This window comes from Erithacus rubecula (assembly GCF_903797595.1).
Source record: "Erithacus rubecula genome assembly, chromosome: 9".
NCBI lineage: Eukaryota > Metazoa > Chordata > Aves > Passeriformes > Muscicapidae > Erithacus > Erithacus rubecula.
The window spans coordinates 6,609,546-6,637,059 of NC_136660.1; the positions used below are offsets into that span (position 1 = coordinate 6,609,546).

Genomic DNA, 27,514 nt, shown 5'->3' on the forward strand with positions numbered 1-27,514 from the left:
ATTGAGTCTGCGGGTCTCTCTTGTGGTTTCTCTCCCAAGAAGTTTTTTTTTTTTTGACCTTTGTAATAGAAAAAAGCATTAAAAGAAGAATAGCTGCTGGTTATGAAGTCCATTTATTAATAGTGCTGTGGGATCCTTCTGGTTTTGCTGCATCATTTAACTGAATAGCCTCTAATCTCAGAGCTGCAGGAGTCTAAATCAACGCTGAAGTGTAGAACAACACTGGTGTAGCAGGCCAGAACTAGTGCCTGAGAGGCTCCTACCACTTGAAAATGAGATTTTGTTATGTGGTTTAAACTCAGCCACATTAGAAAATACACTTCAGTTGGTAAAGTTTAAGTTGCTTCAAAACTCCTCACATTTAGAGAGCTTTAATAATTTGGTATTCACAGAAGGTGTATTAGTGTCCTGCAGCAAAGGCAGCAGTTCTTGTCTATTCTGGCATTGCATTTGTTTGCATCAATTTAGGCATGCTAAAAAGTTTTTGGTGCTGAAAATGTGCTGTGCAGTATCATGCTTAATGCAAGGCATGCTCATCCCTTCACAATGACATTGGGAGTTGAAAATCAGTCTGAAGCCATGGCTGAGCAGATATCCTTTCTCTGGTGGTCATGCTGGGTGTAAAAAGCTGTCCCGGTACATGTGATATTGCTTTTGTTTTAGGGCTTTTGTGCTGGCACTTGGCATGAGAAAATATTGTTTCATGGCTCAGCAGGTCTCCACATGTCATTTTTCCACTGTTTATCCCGTTGGATAGTGTAGTTGTAAGATACAGCAGTACTGTGATGGACTGGGAAAGGAAGACTGAGAGAAAAGTGCTGGTTCAGTCAAGGATGAAAAGCAGGGTTTGGAGCTTTTATTTCAGTGCAGGTCTTTTTAGTCAATCACTACACTGCCCTTGGTGTTGGGCCTCCCCTGGGGGAATTGATGGTCTCTTGGTCCCTGGCTGATGACTGCCTCAAAAACAAAGCCAGTATTAACTGTCTTTTGTTTCTAAAACTGTAGTTTTGGTAAGGAGATAATAGTGGCTGAGAGGTCATGATGTTCTTTTGCAGGTTGAGCTGGGATTTTTCTTTCAGATTTATTCAGGTCTGCCTGCTTTGTTCTGACAGGAGCCCCACTGCAGCCTGAGTTCATAACAGCAATCCAGCTTTTCTATTAGAATATCTAATTTTCAGATGCAGGAAGAGATAAGGAGGCAGGGAGGGAGGGAAGTGCTATTGAGAAAAGTCGCTTTCATACAGAAAAAAGCCTTCAGTATATTTCATGGTGCATTATCTGTCTCTCCTTGGCTCTTTGTATGTGCTCAGTTGTTACCCAGATGTCTTTGTGGAAATCTCCAGCCTAATAATGTGCAATAATGAACCTTTGCAAGGTACTGCAACATGTTAGGTCCTGATTCAGCAAAGCAGGGAAGTGCCTGTGTGTGTACACGTAGGTTTGCCTGTTTCATTCAGTCAGGCCTTTGTGATCTTTGGATCCAAAGCAATTTCTAGTCCTATAAACAACAGTACTGTAGCTTCATTGTCTGACATTTACAGCAGAAAAACAAAAACTGAGCAGCTTGAGAGTCAGCATGACTAGAAAGATGCAGTAATTCAAGCTGTTAAGATTTATGGTTATTGCCAGTGGAGGATATTAAAGTAATTCACTGACATGATATACAAGACTTGTGATAATTCCCTTCAAAAGTAAAAATAGAAGGGCAAGAGAATAAGGGATTCTTTATGTGTTCCATTGGAAATTAAAAGTTCAGTATTTCTGAATTTCTTTTTTCTTGGCATTTATTCTTGTAGCTTTTGATAAACCCTTCCCAGCTGCTAACTCCCCTGCTGCTGCTCATTCTTTAAAACAGCCAGAAGGTGATGTCTGTTAGACCTGTATTAAACAAAAGCCCTGGTTTTCTTGGAAGTAACTTTTTTCAATATTAGGCTGCCTTCTAAATCCCTTAGTGCTTTGCCAGTAATTATAACTAAGCCTGAACTGCTGTGCAGAAATTTGTATAATTGTGACCTGGGTTTTATTGTTTTGTTTTTGCTTTTGAGGTGGTTTATTTTTTTTCCTTAGTGAGGTTTTTGTTGTTTGGGGGTTTTGTTTATTTGCGTGTGGGTGGATTAATTATTACCTTTTGAAGCAAAATATTTTAGCCTCCTGGGCACCTTTCTATAAAGAATGAAAGTAAGATTGTCAAGTAGCCTTGAGAATTTTTATTGTTAATTCAATTGTGTAATTGCAGAATCTGCTAGTTGGAGTGTTTCAGAAAAGTCAGTAGAACACCTTTGTTTACGGGGATCTTGGGATACAATTGTTGTGCCTTCCTGAGCTAGGAGGAGTTGAATGCCGGAATCTGAGCTCTAACTGGGAAGTTTTCAGGCACTGAAAGTTGTGTTGCTAGCCAGTTTTACCTTGCCCAGTGCCCTGGCTCCCCACCCTGCTGGCTGGGAGCAGAAGATGTCCCGAGGTGCCAGCTGTGACCGCCATGTCACATCTCTGTCCCTCTGCTGTCAGTGGCTGGCTGCTGCCATGCCAAACAGGACCTGACACGAGGTGACCACGGGCTATGGCACACTTGAAAGAAAGCTCCCAGGACCCTGCAAGGACCTCGGGCAGGGGACTGGTGTTTTGCCACCAGGTGCCCACACGGCTGCTGGGGACACATGCGGGGTCTGTGGCAGGAGCTGCCTTTCAGTGCACATCCCTCCAGCTGCCACACACGACCAGGCCAGCAGCACCAGAGCTTCAGAGGAAGCCTCCTTCAGATTCAGCTGAACTGTGACCCTGGAAATGTCATAATTTCCACCATTAATTGGGAGGAAAAGGGGGAAACGCTTTCACTTAGTCTCTGATTTAAACATCAGACTGGTCAGGGGTGACAAATAGCATCAATAATTGCTCCTCAGCCAGTTTTGAAGATACCACATGTAAGTCTCTATGTATACCATTTCTAGAAGGAAACTGTTTTTACACTGCAGTAAATGTGGGGGGGGTTGATATCTCCTTTTTCAGTATTCATTGTTGCAGGCTGGAGAGGAGCCTTTACAGATCACTTCAAAGGGAAAGCTGAGATCAGCTGGTCTTTGCTCTCAGATATGCTCCAGATTTTAATGTTCTAGGGTTATTAGCAGGGGGTTCTTGGCAGGTGGTCCTTGACTTTGGATTTAATCTCTCCAGTTGGTTTTATGCTGATTTTTATTTTTTTTGGTTTTGACCTTGCAGGTCATGCTAAGAGGCCTGTATTTTGAAGGGGGAGAGGGGAATTCAGATTTTGTAGGAGGAGGTTTCACAGCTTTATTTTTTTTTAACTTTTTTGAACTTGGCCATCCTTTAATCTGAGTTTATCTTTGGCTCATGTAGAGGCAGGGGCTGTAGAAATTGTGTTTGAGGTACCTGACTGTGAGTCATCATTCTGCTGAAGAATCAAGACTCTGGAGAGGCAGGGAGCCCTGTCAGAGTCAGGCTCCAGGTACTCCTAGGAACAGGAAGTTATTTGGCCAAACCTAAACTAACAATATCTATGAGGTCCATGTGCTCAGTTCATGATTACAATTAAGCTACTGCTCCAGTTCTTACCATTGTGGGCTATTATTCTGTGCAGGAAAAGTTCCATTTAGCATCTGAGCCAATGTTCACATAAGACAGCAGAAAGTTTCATTCTGCTGATGCCAATGGAATTCCAATTCAGTGCTGTTTCTGGCACTGATTAACTCATCCTAGTTTATCAAAGTTAGTAGTTTCTTTAGATGGCAAAGGGTGTATCATTAACTAGAAATTAATGACTCATCCTGTTGCAGTAATTATGTTGAGACAGACATGATTTGAGTCATCACCAGTCCTTTATTTAAAAACTTTTCATGCTTTCTTTCAGGCAACTCTGACTCCTTCCCCCATAGGCAGCTTTGCACAGTACTGACTCCTTTTCTCACAGGCAGCTACACACAGCACTGACTCCTTCTCTCCTCTCTGCAAGTTTCCTTCTTCATGACACTTGTCTGTCCCTCACACAACATCTTCTTACCTTATCTGTCCCTTGCATGACCACATGTCCCTTACCCCCTCCCAGCACAGCCAGCAGACTCTGAGGCTCCGACTGCAACCCTCAACTTGCTAATCCACTCTTTTATAACACCCAACCTCATTGGGCAGGCAAGGCTGTTTCTACTCCTTGGTAATCAGTACAGCTATAATTCATTGGGAAAGATTGCCTCCTGCACTGTGCTTACAACCTATCTTCCCACATCATCCTAATTTAAAGTAACTGTCACATCTTCCAGCATGTACTAATACAACTGAAATTAGGTAACCTTGTGTGAAGTAGTATCACAGGTAAATTGACATAAAAATGGTATGTATAAACCAATGGACACTTGAGACTTCCTTCTAGTGAAAATAGCTCACATCAGAGGTTTTCTCTTTCTCCTGAGTAGCTTTGACTTGATGATTTCAACGTGTGAAGTACTGGCTCCTGAACTGCAGGTTGACCTTGGACTTGTTTCCTTGCTGTTTTTGGCCAAGTTGTCTTACCTGAGCACACTTTACTGACAAGGATGTTAAAATGCAGGATGACAGGCTGCAGATTTGAGCTGTGTTATTCTGCCTTTTGGGCATCAGGTTTTTTATTTTCAGAGCAGGAAACCAAAGGAATTTTTTCACCTTAAAACACTGATAGGAGCAGCAGGTGCCTGGTCAGTATAAGACCATCTTTCAGTGTTTCTACCCAGGAGGCTGAATTATGGATCTTGTTCCAGATAATTTATGGGTAAGAACTAGGAAAGGCCAAGGCATGGTGTGAGTCTGTTGCAGACCACCCAACCAGGATGAAGAGCCAGATGAAACATTCTCTAAGCAGATGGAAGAAATCTCACAATCCATGGCCCTTGTTCTCCTGGAGGGCTTCAACTTATCAGGTGTCTGCTGGAAGTACAACACAGCAGAGAGGGAAGAGTTTAGGAGGTTCCTGGAGTGTGTGGAAGAGAACTTCCCAACACAGCTGGTGAGGGAGTCAGCCAGGGAAGGCTCCTGCGGGACCTGTGTCTGTAACAGAGTAGGATTGGGGTGAGCTGATGGCCAGAGGCTGTCTTGGGCACAGTGCTCCCAAAATGGTAGTTCTTATTTCTTGGAGAAGAAAGAAGGGAGGTCAGCAGAACTGCCACCTTCCAAAGGCAGATTTTGACCAGTTTAGGAGACTGGCTGAGAGAATCCCTTGGAAGCCAGTCCTGAGGGGGTAAGAAATCCAGCAATGCTAGATGTGCCTCAAGAAGGAAATCTCAAAGGTGTGGAAGCAGGCCATCCCTGTGTGCCAAAAGATGAGCTGGCAGGGAAGAAGACTGACCTGGCCAAACAGAAACCTTTGGCTGGAACTCAGGGAAAAAAAAAGGGAGAGATTATGACCTTTGTAAGAAGGAGCAGACCACTCAGGAGGACTACAAGGATGTTGTGAAGTTATGCAGGATGAAAATTAGAAGGGATTAGAAGTCCAGCTAGAATTTAATCTGTCTACCGCTGTAAAAGACAAAAAAAAACATTTCTATGTATACAGTAGCAAAGAAAGGAGGGCTGAGAATCTCTTGCCTTTATTGGATGTGGGGGGACATGTTGCCAAAGGATGAGGAAAACGCTGAGAACGTTAACGAGGTCTTTGCCTAAATCTGTATTAGTAAAACCAGTTGTTGCCCAGGTACCCAGACCCCCTGAGCTGGAAGAGAGGGATGGGGAGCAGAAAGAAGTTCCCATAATCCAAGAGGAAATGGTCACAACCTGCTACACCACCTAGAGGCACACACACATCTGTGGGTTCAGATGGGTCCACCTGAAGGCACTGAGAGCTGGTGGAAGTACTCACTGAGCACTTTAATTGACTTTCATGAGAAGAGTGGTTTTCTTCCAAGGCTGGAGGATTTTTCACTTAGTCCAAAGAAATAAAGTTTAATGGGATTTTTCCTGTTTCATGCCTTTTTGCTTTTTTGTTTGTTTTGATTTCTTTTTAACCAGGGCACATGCGGGATATGCACTAACTGCACTTACTAACTACTCCTGTTCATTCTAGATGGGATACACTCCTTTGCACGTCGGCTGCCACTACGGAAACATAAAAATTGTGAACTTCCTCCTGCAACACTCTGCAAAAGTGAACGCCAAAACGAAGGTAAGTGTGAGGCCCGTGCCCGCGCCCCGGGGCCGCGCCGCGGTGCGCCGCGCCGCCGCAGCCTCGCCCTTGTCTCCCTGTGCCGCAGAACGGGTACACGCCGCTGCACCAGGCAGCGCAGCAGGGGCACACCCACATCATCAACGTCCTGCTCCAGCACGGCGCCGCGCCCAACGAGCTCACCCTGGTAAGTGCCGGCCTCCAAATGCCTGCGGTGCCAAGGGAAAAGGGCAGGGCAGCCTGTTCCCATCACCCCACATCCTCTCTACCATCATCTCTCCCACAACGGCAACAATCGGAAAACTTTCATCCCATTTCATCCCGTTTATATATCCTACTACCCCAATACTTATTTCCGTCAGAAAATGTAAACATTTTTTCTTTTATTTTACATTCTTCTGGAATTAACCAGCAGCTCCTACACTTCCCCTTGCTAACTTTCAACTTCTGTTACTAATGTTTCAATTGCTAGAATGGAAACACTGCCCTCGCCATTGCTAAGCGACTTGGCTACATTTCAGTTGTTGACACACTGAAGGTGGTGACAGAAGAGACCATGACTACAATTGTAAGTACAGTCCAGTTTGGTAGGGAATGAAAGAATTTTTTCCAAAGCCAGACTATATTTTTTCCAAATATGACTATAACTAAACTTTATTTAGTTACATGACTACGGAGATTCCAGTCACCTATTTCTTTTTGGCAATATAAAGTCGACACTATGTGAAAGGTGAGCTGTCTATTTTCAAGGTCGTAGACACTATGAGGATGCACACAGGAAGAGCATCAGTTGAGCAGGAAACAGTCAGTGCAAAGGACTGGTCTTAACTGGTCTTTCTCCACACAATGTTCGTCCACACATCTTGTTGCTTAGGGAACAATTTTGCAGCTGAAAAGATGTTTCTACAGGCTTGTGTAAACAGAAGCTGCTTCCCTTCTTTGAGAGCATTTCCCTATGTTTAATGGCTTGAATTTGACCTAAGAGAACTGATGCCAATATAAAAAGATGGTTGGAATTTACTTAAAAATGGCTCATCATTGTGTGGTTTCTGGCCCCTTCCATGGGATGGTGAAAGGCTGTATTCTGCAAGCAGCCACAAACAACCCCTGTAACCCCAAATATCCATTCCCTGATGTGGATGTGAACTCCAGCTTGTCTGTCGTGCCTCTCAGGAAGCATTAGCCAGGAGACATTGAAGGGACTAGCAGTGGTCAAATATTACCTGCTGTCAGAAAAATTCACAGAATCCGAAATATTTCTCAGAAGGATCTTTTGTTCATTAATGTTTTGCCAAATTGCTCTCTGAAGAAAACAGTTTTCTGAGGCGAGGTGCCTCCATGCATTACCCTAGTAAAAAAGCCCAAATTGGGTCTGAAGAACATAAATTCAGAATATTGGTTCCAAATTTGCTTTTCCCTTTCAGCAACTATTTTTCTGATTAAAAGGATAAAATGCACATGTATGTGTTTTTAGACATATCAGGGCTGGAAAACAGTTACCGTGTGCGTTCCATGTTTTGTCATCACCCCTTTGTGTGGTCTATCTGTGCAAGCAGGTGGCTGCAATATGATGAGCTTTTGGGATAGGAGTTACAGATTTTAGTTCTGTTTACTGCATGTACCTTTTCTTCCTATGAGTTTCCTGGCTGTGGTTTCAGTAGTTTACAGAAAATCCACCACACAAAAGATAAACTTCAGAACAATAAGATATAAAGGAATATGCTAGAAAGTAATAGTGATTTTTTTTTTTCCTTACATATTTTCTCTGTTTTCTCCGGAACAAATTCCTCTTTAGAAAGATTCCAAAGCATTTTTCCACACAGAAAAATTTAGTAGAAAAACTATACAGGATAGCAAAACTTGAATGACTACCTACTATTCAATTAGGTAGCTACAGGAAAACCACACGTTTAGGCTAAAACCTCTCAGTATCACAAGGTTGTTCTTGGCTTTTAGAACCTGGGGGGGCATTGTGCTGCATAGTGACCCTTTATTTTCTGTAGATGAAGAATAGAGAGAGATGGTGGGTCAGACAGAGATGGCATGCCAGGCTCTGAATTGTGCTGGAGGAAATATTAGATACTGAAAGACTTATACAACCTCAAATACCTGCTCTCAAGAGAAGCCAGAAATAATTTTCATTAAAATCCGAATATGCTACTTATCAATGTGAAATTTTGAGACCTTCGAAGTCTAGACGTGTAATGTAATTTACAACTGAGGGTCTTAAAAATCAATTTTGACTGCAGAGACTTGTATTTTGAGGCTTGTGGCTGAGCAACTCCATAGGCTAAATTTAAAGACATCAGGGATGAATATAGCTAATTTTACTATAACTTATCCTCAAGCACCAATAAAAGAAAAAATCCAGTAGTACCTGGAAAAAAGTCCAGTGATTTTGGTGGCTTAACGATATGTTTAAAAGCTTTTCAAATAATTCCCACAAAATGAATTGCATGAGGCTTTTTGTAGGTTTTGTACTGTTTAAGCATGGAGGAGCTTTTCTGCCTATATCAAGTGATGGCACAAGCCTAAGAAACATCAAAAACCAAGCAAGTATTCATAAGGCCAGAGAAAAACTGAAATATTTTAAAATAAGTGAAAATGGAAAGAATATTTTGCACTCCTGAACTTTATATTATTTCTCATTTGCATATGAAGCATGAGAAGTAATGATGGTTAAACAATCTAAAACCCCCATAAAGATGGGAGTGGATTTTTGGTTTGGTATGGTTTTCTTTTGTTTTTAATTCCATTGCACTCCTTGAATGGTATCTCTGCAGAAGCTCGTCTCACCCAAGTCTCTACCAGTGGTTGTTGTGTTTCACCCCAGCTGGAAAGTAAAAAGTGCATGTGTATGTCATTCATGAGATACAGGTATTCCAGGAACAGATTCCAGGTGCATTCAGAACTTATTTTTTCTGCTTTTATTTTTCTTTATATTGGTCTTTGAGTCTGAATCAATATAAATATGGGAATGAAAATCATGCAAATGCTTCTGAGTGTCTTTCATGCACAAAGCCCTTCAGGGGTATCATTTAGCCTGCATGTGGTTACAATTGTTCTTATTTGTGGGAAAAACACACAATTCATGCTGAAGCACCTCTGAAAAAAAAAAATCACATAGTTTCAGCCCCTCCCAAGAATTCTTCTGATGTCAAAGAAGAAATAATTTCCTCAGAAAGTTTGGTCTTATTAGAGATGACATATTCCTTGCTCAACATTTAGATGACTACCTAGAGTTGTTTTTAAACTCCCTTTAATGAAGTTCATTTCAGTATATGTGATTCTCCTTTTGATATCATCTAAGCTTTCCACTCATGCTTTTTCTCTACAGCAATATGAACATGATTTAAAAACCAAATACAATATTGCCTGTTTCTGCAGTCTTTTTAATGTATAGTACATCTTTAAAATAGAAAATTAATAAGAAGCTAAAAAATTAACTCGTGTTTTTCTAACTGCAGATTGAAATCTTATATTGCATTTAATTTTAAAAATACCTAGAATTTTAAGAAAAAATTATGTCTGCACTTCAAAATTACTTTTCTTCTATTACAGACTGTTACAGAAAAGCACAAAATGAACGTACCCGAAACCATGAATGAAGTTCTTGATATGTCTGATGATGAAGGTATTAAAAATTTTTTAAAGAAATTTTTCACTCTGTGGTTGTAAGAAATGTCTGTTTAAAAATCCCAAGACTAACACACATTATTAGTTGTATATGGTCATTGCACATTTGTTATTGTTGTACATTGATTTTGTTGACACATTGATAGTATGTGCTTTTTTTAATTATTTTGTTTATTTAAATCATGCAGTTCGTAAAGCCAATGCCCCTGAAATACTCAGTGATGCTGAATATTTGTCAGATGTTGAAGAAGGTATTTGTGCATTTTTGTATTGCACTGATATTTAACTTAAGCCTCTTCCTTTTATTTCATCTGTCTGAAAACTAATCCTTTCAGATAATTTTCTTATTATCTCACTAACAATAACTTCTGCTTTACAATTAAGAGTGCTTTCAAAAATTCTTTGAGCTATTACTGATAATCTTCTAATCTTTTTTCTGAATTTCTTACAATTTTTTGATCAAATTTTCTTGACTTTCTTAGAATAATCATTTTGCTGCTGCTTCTATAAATGAATAGCTGTTTTATTGTTTTAACTGAAAAATTAAATACTGGACAAGAGGATAAAATAGCAAAACACCTTAGAAAAAAATGGCTGATAGTGGAAGTCAATGGCAGAAAGAATGTAGTTATTGTATTTTTTAAAACAAGTGACTGTGTTAAATTTTCTTGTTTTTCTTTTGTCAATCTCTCTTTCTTCATCCCTAATGATGTATTTACTTTTAAATTTCATAGCATCCAAGCAGCAAGGTGCAAAAGATATTTCAGTTCTTTGTGTGCAGCTCTTGTTTAATTCATGCATTGAGGCTTTTGGTTTGTCTCCCATCTGTCATTGTGTCCCAGTGCTGCAGTTCCAAATGGATCATGTTCTTACCATACATACGTGTTTTCCAAACAGCTCTCCTAGGCCATTGTCCTGCTCAAAATGCTGCATTGTTTCAACTGACAGGAACACTGATGCATAATAGTGTGAGCTAACAGGGCAGGAACTTGCTGTGTCCCACTGCACAGTGAGGGACAGATGATAAACACCTGGGGAGCTTGGGTGCTGGAACTAAAGATGTAAATTGTAATGTAGGGGGTCATTTTTAAAGCCAAATCTATGGAGGGTTTTTCTAGTCACTGTCTCTCAGTATAAAAAGGCCAAACCAACAATTAGGAATGCAGGTAATACAATTGATTCCTTGCATATTGCAGACTGTATTCTGTTCCTGTGTTGTTGCCAGGGGAGCTGAGAGACTCATTTGTACATAAACAGTCCTGCTCCGCATCCTGGTGTCCTTGAGAGAGAGATTTGATGGATGGACAACTCTGTGGCCAAGGAATTGGCTGGATGGGGCACTCAGAGTTTTATTCAAAGACTCAATGTCCAAGTGGAGACCAGTGCTTTGTGTCATTCCTCAGGGGCTGGTATTAGAACTGGTGCCATTTCACATCTTTGTTAGCAGTGTGGACAGTGGGATCAGGGCACCCTCAGCAGGTCTGCTGATGACACCCAGCTGTGTGGTGTAGTTGACACCCGGGAGGGATCTGTCCAGAGGGACCTGGACAGGTGGGACTGTGTAAGACTCAGGATGTTCATCAAGGTCAAGTGCAAGGTTCTGCATCAAGATCAGGGCAATCCCAAGCATAAATACAGGCCAGGTGGAGAATGGATTGTGAACAGCCCTGAGGAGAAGGACTTGAGGCTGCTGGTGAAAGAGAAGCTCAACGTGACCTGGCAATGTGCACTTGTGGCCCAGAAATATCCAGTCAATATACATTAGAAAGAATGTCTTCACTATGAGAGTGGTGAGGAACTGGAACAGGTTTCCCAGCAAAGATGTGGATGCTCCATCCCTGATAGTGTTCAAGGCCAGGCTGGATGTGGCTTTGAGCAACCTGGTCTAGTGGAAGGTGTCCCTGCCCATGAGTTGGAACAAGATGATCTTTAAGGTCCCTTACAACCAAACCATTCTATGATACTGTGATGACAGGGTCTTCTTCAAACCCAGCACTGGAAGGGAGCTCACAAATCAGATAACAAGGTGTTTTGCAAGGCTCATGATGAATTACAGGCTTTGAGGTGATAACCACTGGTCTGTGTCTCTTCCCTGACTTGCATATCTGTGAAGACAACTCAGTGACACCCATCCTCACAACTCCTCAGTGTTAGTGGGATTTATATACAATGCATCCGCTTACACCACTCAAAACAAATCTGTTCAAGATGGTAAGGCACTCTGACAAATCTCAGAGCCAAGGAGTTGATTTCCAAGTGGGAGAAAGGCACAAATTTAGCAAACAAATCCAAGCTCTCTCTTGCTTGGCTCGTGTTCATCTCATCAGCCAAAACTCAGTGAGACAGACTTGTTGAATGGCTTCTCAATGAGCCACAACCCTCAAGGTTTCTCTCACAAGAGAAATTGAAGACTTGGAAAGCAGAGACTCAGAGCTTGGGGACAAATGTCAGGAAACCATTTCCTTGTGTTTTATGTCTTGCTGTGCCCACTAAATAAGTATTTACATGGGAATTGTGTAATTTCATTTCCCTGCTGAGGACAGATTAGTTTGGAGTCAAACTAGTTGAGAAGAGAGATTTTTTTATTCTTTTTCCTAGACTATTCTGGCAAATCTGCCTAATGAGGTTAAGTGTTGGGAAATTGCTACACCACAAAAAAGAAATGGTATTTTTTTGAAAGATGTATGTATAATTTTGTAGGGAAAAAAAAATGAGGGCTCACCTTCATATGCAGCAGAGAGTTTGTAGAAGAGCAATTTTAACACACACTGAGTGCTTTTATTTTTAAAGAGATTGCAAGTCTTATAAATGTGAAACCTGAGACTGGGAGAACTGGGTCTTTCACCATCTCCTGCTGGGAGCTGGTTCCCCGTGTAGCTGGGGGTCCCAGCCCTGTGCCCATGGCCATGGGGCTGAGGGGAGCAGGGCTCAGCTGTGGTGAAGCTCAACTCCAGCTGTCTGCAGGAGGCCTGGAAGGAATCCCCTCCTCTGCAGCACATGCTCATCCTCTCAGCATCCCTCTGGACAGCTGCAGGAGCTTTTAGCTGGTGCATGGAGCTGGAGCCCTGCTGTGCCTGCCACAACCCTGCTGTGAGCCCTGTCACTACAGCCCTCCCTAAAGCTGCTGCTGCTGTCCCAGAGGGGAAGGGACAGCAAGCCATGGGAGCTGATACAAAGAGGAGCCAGACTGGGAGCAGTGAAGGGCAAAAAGAGTGCAGTCCATAAACCCAATCTGGTGTGCAGAGTTCAGCTATTATCAAAAAAAACCAACTACTCTTGAGCTTTTAATTTTATTTATTTTTGGCCTACAGTTGATAACAAACTTCTGGGTGTAAACCAGGACACTGTTTTAAACCGATTTAATGGAGATGCCTACCCCAGTAAGAATAAGTATCATGCTAATCAATCCCTGTAAGATTAGAGAGACATCCTAACAGAACATGAATGCACACTGCCTGATCCCTGAGTAGGTGCTAAGATACAACAGTTTAAGTGCAGTTAAGACAGGTCAGAACATCACTGTGCTCGAAAATCTGTTATTGGTCATTTAGGGAGGGGTTGATTTATTATATTTTTAAGCTCAGTTTTCAGAGTTTCTTTGGCTTCATGGAATTTCACATGTTCATAATGGTTTCAGTAGTTTGGTATTGGCTTTTCTCCATACTTTGTGAAACCAAAACCTTGGCTACAACTTGAAACATCCTCCTTTTCCCTGTGGCTCTGTCTTCTGCCATCAAGACAGCTCTGGACAGGCTGTGATGAAGGAGTGGCAAAATCCTCAGGTATCTTTAGCAAAGCCAAATTACAAATGCTCATCTGGATCCCAGCCTATGATTAAATTTTGTCTGGGACTTTTCCCAAGCCACATGATGCCTTCTCTCCTGCTGCCAGAGAGCCTGTATTTCTTACTGGCCTCTAAAACGAACACCTACCCAGTGCTCCTGCAATTCCCAGCTGTATGAGACATGCTGGAGAACCAGAAAAACAGGGAAAACTTGGCATGAGAAAGGTGGTAAGAGGTAAGAAAAAGATTCTTGGGGAGAAAAGAGTAAAAACAGTAGAACCTTCTATCCCAGAAAACAAAACCAAACAAATTGCATGAGGGATATGCTAGAACATGTAATGGGTGTCAGAGTGAGCAGCAATGCCTGCTGCTCTCCACGAGTCTAAAAATAGGGGGCATCAGTGAAACCAGCAAGAGGCAGATCCAGCTTGAAAGGGCTGCTCCTCCTGCAGGAGGTGGTTCACTTTTATGACTCCTTGTACAGGTCCTTGGTGTGGGGAGCATAAAAAATTTACATGAATTCAAAGTGCAACTGAAAAGAAATTAAAAGGAAAAAAAAAAAAAACTGTTCATGACTATACAAACCTCTTTCAGGTTTAGAAAATATGTGTTAAAGTCAGTGCCAACCAAAAAAGTGTCCTGGAGTACTTCTGCTGGTCCATGTTCCCATACTCTCTTGTGTAATGCAGCTGCTGTTGGAGACAGGGTGCACTAGAACTGATGGACCCTTGCTTTGACTTACTGCCGCTGTTTTTCCCTGGACTTTGAGCTGTTTCCTCTACTTGTGATAGCTGTGTTTACCCACGGTTAGCAGGGACATCACCTTTCTTCGACATGTAGCCTATTAGGCAGCAAAGCAGTGCAGTATCGTTTGGTGTTTATTCATTGGTCCCTCATTGTTGGGCATTTATTTATTGTTTTTGTTCAGAGATGAGTTTTGTCTTCACTGTTCTGAGAGACCCTCTCTCTGCAGAAATTCCGTGTGCCGTGAGCAAACACTGTGCTCACTGTTACCTGAAGCGCAGAGGATTAGGCTGCAGCACCTAATTAAACAGAGTGGGATTGCTAAAACGTGCTCCAGCCTCCCACGATCACAAAACAATGTCTGGAATTCTTTGAAATTACCACTCCTAGATGCAGCTTTTTCCTTGATGAGAGCATTTCATCAGAGTAATCCTGGCCCAGCTGGATTAGCTGCAGAGCAGGATAACATCTAGCGCGTTTTTACAGCTCGGCTGAATGGGGGCTTTTTTATCATTCTCCTTGCCTTTGACAAACGATGCTCTTAAAGAAAATGCCTCCTCTGCTCTTCACAGGGGCGTAACGCTTTTCTTCAGGTATTGTAAGGGCAAAAGTTTCCAAATTTCGCGGCCCAGCTGGTGCTTGCTGAAAGTCGCCCATCTCTCGCCCTCCCCCGGGCCGCTTGCTCGGCTCCCGGGTTTCGGTGCCGGACCGAGGGCGGGCAGGGGGCCGGGCTGTGCCGGGGCCGGGCTCCCCCAGCCCGGGGCGGCGGGAGGGGGCGCGGGGGAGGCACCGGCCCCGGTCCCGGCCGGGCGGGGGCGGAGGCAGCGCCTTCCCCGCGTTCCCTGCTCAGCCCCGGCATCGAGTTACAGAAAAACTACACCCTCGCAGCACCCCTATTTACATACAAATAACTGGAGTGCCTGCATTTATGTCACCATTCAAGAGGCTTGCCAAGGGAGGCTGTAATCCAATCAGCAGAAGCTTTAAAAGGATGTCTGCAGAGTGATTAAAAAGGGATTTTTACTTTTTTTTTTTTTTTAACTTACTATTTTTCGTTTTGTTTCATATTTACAAAGAACTTTAATCTGAGTTGAGAGGACAAAGATGCACATGTCCTAAAATACACGCGAAGAGATCAAGATGTTAAGAAGATCTCAGTTGTTGTGTGGAAAGCGAATATGACCCACAGGGATTAGTTTGCTTGTGCTGGTTTGGAGATTAAGTCTAAATCACTGCTTAAGGACTAATAGGACTAATAGGAATTCTTGGAAACACCAGGGGAAAAAAAAATCTTATAGACCAGGCTGGTGAAAATGGCTTTCCAAAACAGTAAGACTTTTTAAAGTTTCACTTGATGTATGATGTTTCTGTTTCGGGTTTTTGAATGCTTTCTGGTGTATTGTGAAAGTTTTAGCTTTTTAACTGCTGCTTAAAATACTGGCTGTTGCTGGGCTGGAGGAGAAAGTTGGTCTGTTTGTTTGCCGTTTGCAAAGCAGTAGCTGAAGGGGTATTTTTAGACTTGATTGTTAGTTTAAAACCAGAGCTCGCCTGTGGTTTCCTGAGTTTAGTGAATGGAAACTAGTCTAAAGTCCTTGAATGAAAGCGGGAAACGTGTGTCTGGGCTTGGGAATCACTTACCTTCGGGAACGCGCTGTTGTTAAACTTCTCTGTAGTGCAATTTAAACTTAACACACCTAAAATGCGTTCACAACAAAGGAGGAGAGTGAATATCGGCAAGCCGTGAGTTTACGGAGAGCGCTCTCTGCTCCTTGCTGTTGAGGGAACGGGGCGGGGGTGGGGGGAAATCCAGCAACCGCAAAAGGCATATTTTGGACTTGCTCTGTCAATGCAGGAATGTAGGTTTGCATGATGTAATGGCATGCAAATGTTCCCCGCTGGGCAGCTGCTCCGTTAACCCTTCGTGGCGCCTGCCCGCCTCTCCCAACATCTAACTTTCCTTCCTGTTGGGTTTTTTGGATAAAACAGCTAAGGGTGCCCTTGAGTGCGGATGGCCGGGTCCCACGTGTCCCGGCCGTGCCCGGCTCCCGGCTTTGTTCGGGATGGGGCTGCACCGCCCCCGGCCCCGCTCCGCGGGCTTCGGGAAGCGCTTGCCTTCGGGAATAAACCTGCCGGTGGGGAGCGGTTCATTAACAAAAACATACAAAAAATACCCCGTCTCACAGTCAGGCTTCCAAAGGGTACTGAGAAATACCCAGTGTGGAAGGCGGGCCTCTTCCTTCCCTCACCCCGATTCAAGCTTGCAGCGCTTTTCAGGACTGGTGGGCAAACACGCTGTCTCTCACAGCCAGGGGTTGGGTTGGTTTTGCTGATTGGTTTGTTGTTTTGTTGGGGTTTTTTTCCCTCACACGGAACGATCCAACTTTGTCAGCTCGGGCTGTTTTTCTATAAGGAAAGCAAAAGTGAGTGCAATGATGCAAAGTACAGAAGAACTCTTTAGCTTGCCGGAACGATTGGGCAAAAGTCATCCCTCGTATAACTTTATTGGGTTTACGTCACGGTGGAATTTTGCTTCTTTCGTTTGTCCCCCAATAAAATTATTTTCTCTGGCACATTCCGAGGGTGGATAATTAACATACAACGTGGAAAGAGCCTTAGGGAAAGTGGGGGTGACGGGATTGATTCCTTATTGGCGAGCAGAGAAGGGCGTTATGACTTGCTAAGCACACAAACATCTGCCATACGTGTAGCTCTGATTCCAGCCTGGCTTTTGTACTGGCAGGTGAGGATGCAATGACAGGCGATACAGACAAATACCTCGGACCCCAGGATCTGAAAGAGCTGGGAGATGATTCCCTGCCTGCTGAAGGATACATGGGCTTCAGCCTGGGAGCCCGCTCCGCCAGGTACTGTGTTTGCTGTTTCTTGTGTTCATGTGTCACCACAGGTACAAGTTTTTACAAACCAACCATGCTCTTCCACGTAGCACTGGAGTCTGTTTTGAAGTGGAGGGGGTGTACTTCCTTTGAAGCATATGCTCATTGCAATTTTATTTCATTCTTTATTCATGTTGGCTTCTTATGGCAATGATACAGAAAACTTAACTATTCACTTTTTCTGGTCTCTGTTCATGCCCTGAACATCTCCAAGTTGCCTCTGCTGGTGGTTTGGAGCTGGTCTAGAAACTGGTCTAGAGCAGTCAGCAAAGCCAGGTTCCTTTTGACTACTACTGGTCAGACTGATATTCCCAGTAGAGAGCTCCTTAATTGGTGCGTTTCGCTGAAGAATGTAAATACCAGAAAAACTGAATGACAAATCATTTTGCTATTTGGTGGTTTTGTTTCTTTAGATGTGCTAGTGAGTAATCCAACCAAGGAAGACAACATTAAAAAAATTGCTCCCCCCCCCACCAAAAAATAAAAACAGGAAAATAATCCCCCCCCCCAAAAAAAAAACCCAAAAAAAACCCCCAAAAAGCCAGGTTTCCACTAAATTTGTTGCAGGATTTATTTTGACACCGAATGGATTATGTGTTACAAAAAACAGGCCAAATTTCTGTGAACCTTATAAAACGTTGTAAAATTAATATGTTGCCTGACTAATGTTAATTTCAATGCAGGTATTTTCAGATCAACATTTTAGATTTTGCTTTTAAAGGTTACTAAAGCCTTCAGTGTGTGTTGCTCAAAACAGTTAAAGCTGTGTGAGCAGAGATTACTTCCATAGTTGTGGATTTGCAGTGTAGTTACTGACAGTTGAATTGTACTGAAGCTAATAATTAAACCTCATAAGCTGGATCCCTGAGGGCTTTTTCCTATGCTGTAGTTTAAAGATCTGTTTTAAAAAGTGAGTTCATTGTCTAACAGCAAATGGCAACTCCCATAAGGTAAAGCTTAGATGTCTACCCTTCAGTCTTGTTTGTTATGGTCACATTAGAAATACAAACATGCAGTGGAAATTTGCTCTTTAGTAGTCCCCAGCCATGTTGTGCTTGATTTACAATTTTTAGGGAAGTTAATAAGTGTTTATGAGATAATACATTCATGAGAGATGCCAAAATGCTTTAAATAGTCCATTAGCCAGAAAATCTGCAAATTACATCTGAAGGGAGAATCTCGTGTCATAGTGAACTGAATTAACAAAGTTGACATGCTGCTTTCAAATGCAGTGTGAGCAGGATGATCACACAGCCCTGTCACTGTGATCAGGGCTGGAGCAGGGCAGTGGCAATGTAGAGGGAACATGCTCTGTGTGCAGAGCCCAGCACTGATTTACCTGACACCTTTCACTCCTTACAGCTCTCTTCTTGCACAGACTGCTCCCTGTGCAGGTGGGAGAGCAGATTCCACAGTCACGATCTGTTAGGGAGATCTGAGGTTCAACCCCATGTTATCTTTTCTTTGAGAGAAATCTAATATTCCCATGCTTCTGGTTTTAGCAGTGCCATTACTATTTGTTGCTGCGTAGCTCATTTTTTGTGTTGCTCATGTTATGCTCAGAGGAGACAAATACAGTGTTTTTTTCTGTGAAGTATTTCATTTAGCAAAAAAAAAAAGTATTCTGTGGATGCATCTTACTGATGATTCTGAGTGTAACATTAAGAAAAGAACACATTAAATATATAAGCCATCCAGCCATAACATCTTGCTTTTCCTGTCTGATTCTTTGCTTTCTATTTCTCCTGTTTCTTTTCCAATGTAAATTGCTTTAGTCCAAAAGTCAGGTAAGACAGCATGGCATCGTGTTACATCTCTCTCATCTTTCTGCTGCTGCCATTGCTTATCTTCATTTTCTTCAGCATTAGAAAATGACATGCTTTTATTTTGGGGAGCAGGGGGTGGGTTTGGCCTTAGAGAATATCCCTCTGTTATAACAAATATAACTTAAATTCTTTATGCCCTTTATCATGTAAAAGTCTGCTTAACATATGCCTACAGTGTGTAATTATGATCCCAGTTCTGCTTCCAGCACATGAAGGAACATGTGCTAAGGGATTAGAGAAATTCAATTAGCAACTACTAAATGCATGAAATGCGTAGAGTTTTGAGTGTGAAAAGTGTTGCTAGTTCAAAAGTGTAATATGTTGGTGGATGTTGCTTTGTATTAATTCACGTTTTTTAGTACTTTATTTCTTGTCACGTAGCGAGCATGTCTAGGCCTGCAGCATGTTTTTAGCACATACCATAATGTACCTTCCAGGGTTAAATGTAAAACACTCCTATATTGGTTAGATTGCAACACATTAAGAGTGATCATAGTTATTTCTAAACAATTTAACATGCACAAAATAATTCCCAAAACATCGGAATCTCTACTTAGTTGTCATTAAGCAAATTTATTATCCTTTCATTTCAAACTTATTATCCTTTCCTTTCTAGCTACAGGGATAACTGTGGCATTTGGAACAATGTCAGAAGTGGTTCAGCCACAAAGAGAATGACATCACATAAAACTTGCTCTTAGTTAAACCTGCTTCAGCAACCTGAGCTGTGTGGGCAGGCATTGTGACCTACCCACAGCTCCCCTGGGACCTGCCCTCGTGGGTTGCCTTCAGGATTAGGGCTTGGAGATATTTATCAAGGTTCATCTAAATACTTGAATACACTTTTCTAGATTTATTCTAAAACCACAACATTACTGCCAAAGCAGTAAGCATCTGTTGAGATTTTGCTTATGCATATTGTAGGGAAGGGAATATTTAATTTGAAGTCAACTACTTTTCATTCTATTTTCCTCTTTCTACTTATTTCACAGATTATGTATATTTTGCCATTTTATGCTATCCCTGGAAGTTGCATGTATTAATTTTTTTATTTTTATTTTCTGTTCACCTCATTGTCACCTGCACTTTCTATGATAAATGGTAAATACAACAGCCTCCGCTCCTTCAGTTCGGATAGGTCCTACACGCTGAACAGGAGCTCCTATGCCCGGGACAGCATGATGATTGAAGAGCTGCTGGTGCCAGCAAAGGATCAGGTACGTGCTGTGTCTCTGCCATTCAGTAGTTGTGCTTTATATTTGCAGGGCATTGCAGCGTGGAGGCCTCAGCTGTGCCTCCAGAGGCTATGGATGCTCCCTTAGCTGGTGAAAAGGGCCAAAGAAAGGAGCTGTGAACAAGAGATGGTGGGGTTACCGTTTTCTGGGTTTGATCCTGCAAGAGACAGGTGGTGGGGTCCCAAAGCAAAAGAGTCTTTAAGGGCCAGTTAGGTCTCTGAGTGTGGGGTTGGTTATCAGCTGAGGTCACTGGGTGCTCCTGTGAGCCTCCTGTTACGTGTGTCTTTGGAGTGTTTTGATAAGCTGGGAGTTTTACACTGAGCAACCTTTGTACTGCATAGACTGGGAATTACTTTGCCTGTTCTGTCCACATGGAGGGGACTCCAACAGCTGTCCTTGTTTTTTCACTCTTGGGAAGAATTTGACCTTATAAAGATGAAGCTATTGTAGATTCTTCAGTTTATATATCTTCCAAACACTTGTGCAATGACTAATTCAACAAAAGCAGCATCTTTTGACCTGATGAGAGCGTGGGAAAGTCTTTCCAAAAGCTGGGCATGATTGAGTACTGTATGCTTTGTTTGTGAGCTCCTCAGCATTTTCCTTGGTAGACTTGCTTCAGATTTCCAAATCAAACTGAATTACTCAAGAGTTTCTTGATACACAGAAGTCAAAGATATGCTAGGAAGCTGGTTAAAAATTCACATAAAAATCCTTACTTGGAAAGGACTGTGGAGTGTAACTGTTGTTTATGTTCTGAAAGCGCATAAGGTGGATTGTAATGAAACAGATTTTCTGCTGCTGTTTTCACGGAGCATTCCTGCGTTGGGGGTTATTGATCTCAGAGGATAGTTTCATGAGGAAAAGGGTCCACAGAGCAGGACTTGTACATTTTAAATGTTGATTGAATTAGTCTGTAAATTCTGGTGTGGTGTAAGCTATCCAGTTTTACTACAGCTTTTACACACGGTTCTGGTAGCATTATGAGAATGGTGGAAATCGGATTCTGTTTTGCAACAGAATGTTTATTATTAGATTGTTGCTTTTAAGTGAAATACTATAAACCTCCAATAACTTTAATTTGCAACAGCCACCTAAGGAGAGTTTCCAAAGCTTGCATAGCAGTGATTTTGTGGTTTTGTTTGATTTGAAGTCATAAAACAAAATCTGCAACTACTGGCACTGGGGAACAAGAAATTCTATGTCAGGGCTGAGCACCTAAAGCTGTTTTGATGCTTTTTTATACTAAGACTTCATAAAGCATTCTTGACACGATGGAAATTTCAGAGGAGAGGAAGACTTTTCAGCCTGAGAATATATTGTGTTGTTTTATGATTCTAGCTATGTTTGTGATTCCCATTGAAGTAGATGGCATGAATTTAGCAGCTAGGGTGCATCTTATCATCTTATCACATAACAAGACTTAAGACCAGGTCTATGCTTAACAACTCTAAAAGAATGTGGTAGTGGGAAAAAATGTCAGTGCTGTCTTGAGAGGTTAGTAAAACCATGATTCTGTGCAAAACAGACATGAAAGCAATGAACTATCTTCATGAGAAAGGGAGACCAGCTAAAACTTTCTGCCATGGCTTCTCCAAACCTCCATGTCCTGACAAAAATATATCCATCCTCTGGGATTTCTGTGGCTTTCTTCCTAGCCCAGCCCTAGCTTTTGGCTGAAGCAGAAGTGCATTTGGGAGATGGAGAATATCCCTGCCCCTCTTTCTCATCCCTCTGTACATTAATGGGCTCCTAGATAATCTCTACTATGGCAGTAGAAAGGATGGGGGGAAGCACCAGTTTTTGTTCCACCAACAAGATTCACGGGAATAAAGATCTTTGTGATTTGATATTCCAAAAGTCTATCTGGGAACTGAAAGGACTTAAGGCTATTTTGGGAATCACACTGATTTGAAAGAGAGTGATGTCTGTATATGCCATTTTCTCTCATTTTGTACAGCTTAGACCTGTCTGGAGTTCATGGCAGCAGCAAAGTCAATTATTGGGAATTAATTCTATCACATCAGTATGTTAAAAGAGTAAGGAGCATTTGCCAACCTCTTGGTCTGGTTAAGACAGAAGATCCCATAGCTGCCTCTCCTCAGGATTCCTGGTAGACTTGGGAGTCTGGAAAGAGTCAAATGAGGAAGATTTGAAACCATTCCTTATCAAACCTCAACTGCCAGCATAACACATGGAGTGTTAGAGAAGAGTTTCTAAAAATTCTTTGGAAGTCACTGTATTCTTCATTGTTTATATTTGGTGGTTTATGGCTGACCCTGTTCACAGGGAAATCTGAATCCAGGCCACGCTGTGCCTCATAACCTGGCTGGAGCAAAGTTAAGATTTCTGTGTCCTGGCGTGTTACCTTGGATGCAGCAACTCAGACTAAATCCAAATGACTTCTCCATGGAATAGTTTACATCAACCTCTGAATTGAATCAGCCAAAGGCAGGATGACTTGGGCTGTCCATTAAATAGTAGCTTGCTGAATCACTTCAGTCTGGATAAATTCATCTGGGAGGAGGCATAATTTTTTCTGTTTGCTGAACTCTGATATTACACAGCCTGGATATTCAGTTATGCAACCAGCAGGATCTTTGCCAGCAGAACCCTCGATATTTTTATACACACATTTGCATTTGAGGCTGCCACACCCTTTAGCAATGCATATTTAATCTCCCTCAGTCTGGGGAGGGGATGCTGGGATCTGACCAAACACAGAATGGATCCTATGATTTGATGGCACTGACAATGTACAGTCTTCTGGACTGCTTATATTGCAATTTACACAGGTTGGTTTTTGGGGGGGCTTTTTGGGGTTTTTTTTTTGCCTTCATAGAAAATTCAGCACCTCAGCCTGAAAAATGAGATTCTCAGATGTGTGCTGTGTCCAGCTATCAGCTTTTGCTACTCTGTTTCTCCACCAAAATTATTAGCTGCAGAATTTGGGCTTGTGCTTGCTTTAAACATGTCCAGAATTTTTTGTTTGCACTTGGTCAGAAAGGAATGCTTCTAAAAAACCCAGTGACCTGGTGTACAGACCATGTCTCAGGACAAGGAGCTGGACTGAGGAACCCCACCTATGTGTGTAGGCAAACCTAGGGCACATCCATGGGTGTGGGAGCACCTCTGTCTAGCACAGATCCTTTGGGAGTGATGGCATTTCATTGGAATTTATATGGCTCTGTGTTTAGCTTTCTATATCCCACTGCTAAGGGAACATAAGCATTTTTCATGTGTTGCAGGAAACCTGACCCCACATTTATTTGTTGATGTGTGTCCTGGTGCATGCCTGGGCCTCAGTGCAGTGACACTGCAGCTTAGCAGTCCTGCCAAGGACAAACACCAAATTGTATCGTTCCTTTGGGCCCATTTCTTACGTTTCTTTGCTTTGTCCTATTTTTGATGATAAAGTTTATCACCGAGCAAAATAATGAATTTATTTTTGTTTATCTAAATTTTTGCAATGCCTGAGACAACCTGTCTGAATCCCTAGTATCTTATTGAAAAGACTAAGAAAACTGTCTTCATTAAACTAAATTACAACACATATTTCAAATGGTGCTAGCTAAGTCCACTTTGGTTTCTTAAGTGTAATTGTTTTGACAGCATTCATTTTATCTTTTATGTCTGATGGTGTATTTTGCTGTTTATCATATGCAGATTTGCCCTCTATTGTTGTCTATGCTTGAACCATCAGGCCTCAAGTACATCTCTTACAGCACAAAGTTTAATAAAATATCCCTAATAGAAGTGTTGAGCTAGGGAAGGGAGGAGGCATCGAGCCAGGAGTGATGGAGCAAAGCTGCACTCTGCAGGGATTTCTGTCAATGGGCAATAAATTACAGTGTCCATAGTTTTTGGAAGGAAACCTGGGATCCTCATTTCCAATGAAAGAAATGTGCTGGTTTTTTTGGAAACCACAGAGAGATGGAAGTATTGCACGTTCCAGCCAGCAGCACAACAACTATCTGCCTGCTTATCTTGAGAAAGCTTCTCAAGAGAAGTATTTTTGTGTGTTTATGACTGAATTTTACAGATTTACTTCTAATGCTGATATTTCTATTCAAAATAATTAATTTGCACAATCAGTATGTGTCAGTATATAAAAAAACCCAGGTGGAAATAATAAGATTTTAGAAGTGTGTGCTTGGCTCTGGTTTGACTTGAACCCATTGAATTTGATCTGAAAACAGCCCATGAGGTTTCAGTCCAAAAAGGCTGCTCTTTCTAGCAGCATTTGCCTCTAAGCAGCAAACAACCTACTTACAGGAAACATTGACATTTTTAACACCATCTTGGATGAAGATTGTGTGTGTTGCTTCTTGATTTACTTGTATTGGTGTAACTTATGATGGTGCTTCTTAAACTGGGGAGAAGCTTTCATATCACCCTGGAAATAGGGGAAAACAGTATTCGAAGTTTAGTTGGTTTAATTTCCTAAGACAAGGGAAACAAAGGAAAACAAGTATTTTGCTGGAATAGCTTTGCTGTCCAATGAGAGGATTTATAGTGTAAGGGATCTTGTGAGGCACAGGATGCATGAATGTCCATGTGTGTGGGCAGCAGGAGAAACAAGTCACACCTCAGTATCTGTCCGAGGGGGGAGTTAATTATAGCCTCACAGGGTTAAAGCTATTTCTGTCCAGATGAGTAGGGGCAGTGGCACTCCACAAAACAGTGCCCATGTTGCTTGTGTATAAAGACAAACCAAGCCCCTCCTGCATTCACAGCCTCAGTGAAACTCCCAGAGAAGTTATTCACAGGTTCTGCTTGAATAAGGATCTATCCAATGGCACCCTCTGAGGGGTAGTGTTATGCTGCCTGTCTATGTCGTGTGTGACTGCAGTACAAATGGTAATTTATTTTTCAAATTTTTTTAACCTGGTGCATAAAAGTAAGTAAAGACTGGGGAGAGATATTTTTGAAACTGAAGGAAGTGCAAACAGTGGGCAAAAAAAGTGTTTGAAGAGATAAGAGTTGGTGTGTGTATTTCATGTTTCTGTTACAGGATTTCCAATAATTTAACCCTGGAGGTATCATCACTGTTAAGTGGAAAGGATCAGATCTAAATTTAATATAATTATGTTAACAAACATGTATTTAAGACAAGTGTTTGTAATGTTAATTTTAAATTTCAATTTATCTGTTTTATTTTTAAGCACCTGACGTTTCAAAGGGAGTTTGATTCTGATTCTCTCAGGCACTATAGCTGGGCTGCAGACACCTTGGACAATGTTAACCTTGTTTCGAGTCCCATCCATTCTGGGTAGGTCATTTAACAGTTTTCCTTTATCTTTAGATGTGGAACTGTATTGTTAGCTGCAGAATACAGCCTGCTGTAATGGCAGATAACATGTCTGTTCCTGCTCCACTTGAAGCCAGTGGCAAAATTCACACTGACTTCAAGGAGAGTGCTTAATAACAGGAGTCGGTCTAAATTCTTGCATATCAAACCAAAAACTTGCTTCTACACTTAACTTTCTGAATGCCTAAACACAGTAATCCCACAGGCTTCTCTTTAAGGGTCCTGTTTTGCTTTTTCTGTTGCTTATGCTTTGCTTTAAGTGTCATAAATGATTTTGTTTGCATTGTGTTAAATTATTTGGAATACGAAATCAGAGATGGAATGTTTTGCTTTCTGTTCTTTCATAGAGGAAAAATGGAGGGTTTCAATTTGGTCTCTTATTTTATTTATACTTGTAGCTCCTGCCTAGTCTCCAATATCTGTAGTTTGATTTTAGTGGTGCTATTTGTTTACTTATGAGTCATCACTGTAATTTAGGTGCTTTTGAACAGTGCCACACACACTTGATTTAAATGCAGTAGTAGTGATGTCTGAATGCATATTGTAAAAATTTGCAAATGAATGTGTAAGTAATCTCTGCATATTATTTGTCTAGTGTAAATATTTGTTGTTTAGTTTTTGAGATCAGGACATAAAATGTCATATCCTTTTTAATTGGCTTCCCCACTTCGTGACTAATTGCATTCTTATCATAAAATGAGTGTGGCACATATTAAAATATTTCATTTCCCATACAGCCAGCCCCACAAATCTAAAGCTACAGTCCCACAATACACACACATCTGCACCTGCTGAACAGATCTATACAACAGTGAATTTTTAGATAAAACACTGACCAAAAAATGGTCAGTGCTAGCATTAAAATGTCAAGAATTGCAGTATGAAGAGCCGAAGACTGTTGGTTATGATGGAATGGTGCATTGGCAAAGGACCTGAGAGAGCTGGCTGCCCAACCTTTTTCTTTGCTTAGTTTAAAATGTAGCCAAGCCATTCCTGAAATACCTTTAATGTCCTAATAATCACTAAAAATAAGAGATTCTATAGGCTCCCTGCCTCAGGAATCCACTATCTTTTATTATTTCTTCCCCTAATAATCAGTTTAACATTTCATTGCTGCAGACTAAGCCTGTTTCTTACCCATAGTGGATGTCCATGGTGGACGTGGAGAACAATATCTTCTGGTCTCTTAACAATTGTTTTCTATGTCAGAAGACATGTAATCCTGTCTTTTAGACTAAAGTGTCCCAGACCCTCCTAGGTGGTTCTTCCTGCATTTCAGCACATTCCTGCTGCTCTGCCCCAGCTCTCCCCTCTTTGATGGGAGCTTGTTTGCAAGCCAGGATCGCCATCTCTTTGATCTGACACGTAGCACACTTAAGCAATCCCACAATGAGAGTTATCCTTTTGGTAATTTCAGTTTCTAATGGTGAATGTTTGTGATCTGCTAGAATTTCTTGGCTGTCTTTTGAAATCCTGAAGTCTGGTTAATTTTTGCTGGTGTTTGTGTTTAAGTGTTTGGTTTCTCCCCTCTCTTTTCATTTGTCTCTACGGTATTTCAGTTTGTTGGTTCCAGCCCCTTTTTCAATTTTTTAGCAAGACAGCTTTTAATTCAGATCCTGTTTTCCAAAGACTTCTCAAATGTTTTTTTCTGTTTTGAAATCTTGAAGATATTTAGCCTAGTACCTGTGCCAGGACAGCACAGTGAAACATGCCCTTGAAGTTCCCTTCCAGTGTAACAGGAAGGCATTGATGGTATCTCTTTTGAGGTAACTTCTCAGATGATCCTGCACTTACCTTATCTGTACTGTGCCTCCATTGCTTGCTGAGGTACCAAGGCAGTACTTTCACACATCAAAGAAGGAATTTAAGTTCATTTGGCATGAATTGCTCTTGCCACTTACATTTTTGGTTCGTTTTTATTTTGAGACTGGTGGTAGACAAG

The 27,514-nt window shown here is 41.7% G+C and overlaps 1 protein-coding gene across 5 annotated transcripts in view; it reads left to right on the top strand.

Moving 5' to 3' along the window:
* Positions 1 to 27,514, top strand: part of ANK3 (ankyrin 3) — a 348,817-nt gene that overhangs the window by 261,050 nt on the left and 60,253 nt on the right. For 3 of the 5 annotated variants that reach the window (XM_079313269.1, XM_079313272.1, XM_079313271.1), the window contains exons 19-26: positions 6,044 to 6,142; positions 6,231 to 6,329; positions 6,615 to 6,710; positions 9,704 to 9,776; positions 9,967 to 10,029; positions 17,047 to 17,170; positions 20,141 to 20,243; positions 25,427 to 25,533. In XM_079313269.1, coding sequence (XP_079169395.1) covers positions 6,044 to 6,142; positions 6,231 to 6,329; positions 6,615 to 6,710; positions 9,704 to 9,776; positions 9,967 to 10,029; positions 17,047 to 17,170; positions 20,141 to 20,243; positions 25,427 to 25,533 — 764 coding nt within the window. Of the gene's footprint in view, positions 1 to 6,043; positions 6,143 to 6,230; positions 6,330 to 6,614; positions 6,711 to 9,703; positions 9,777 to 9,966; positions 10,030 to 15,137; positions 15,636 to 17,046; positions 17,171 to 20,140; positions 20,244 to 25,426; positions 25,534 to 27,514 lie in introns of those variants that run through there. The other 2 variants (XM_079313268.1, XM_079313270.1) reach the window with 2 other exon arrangements.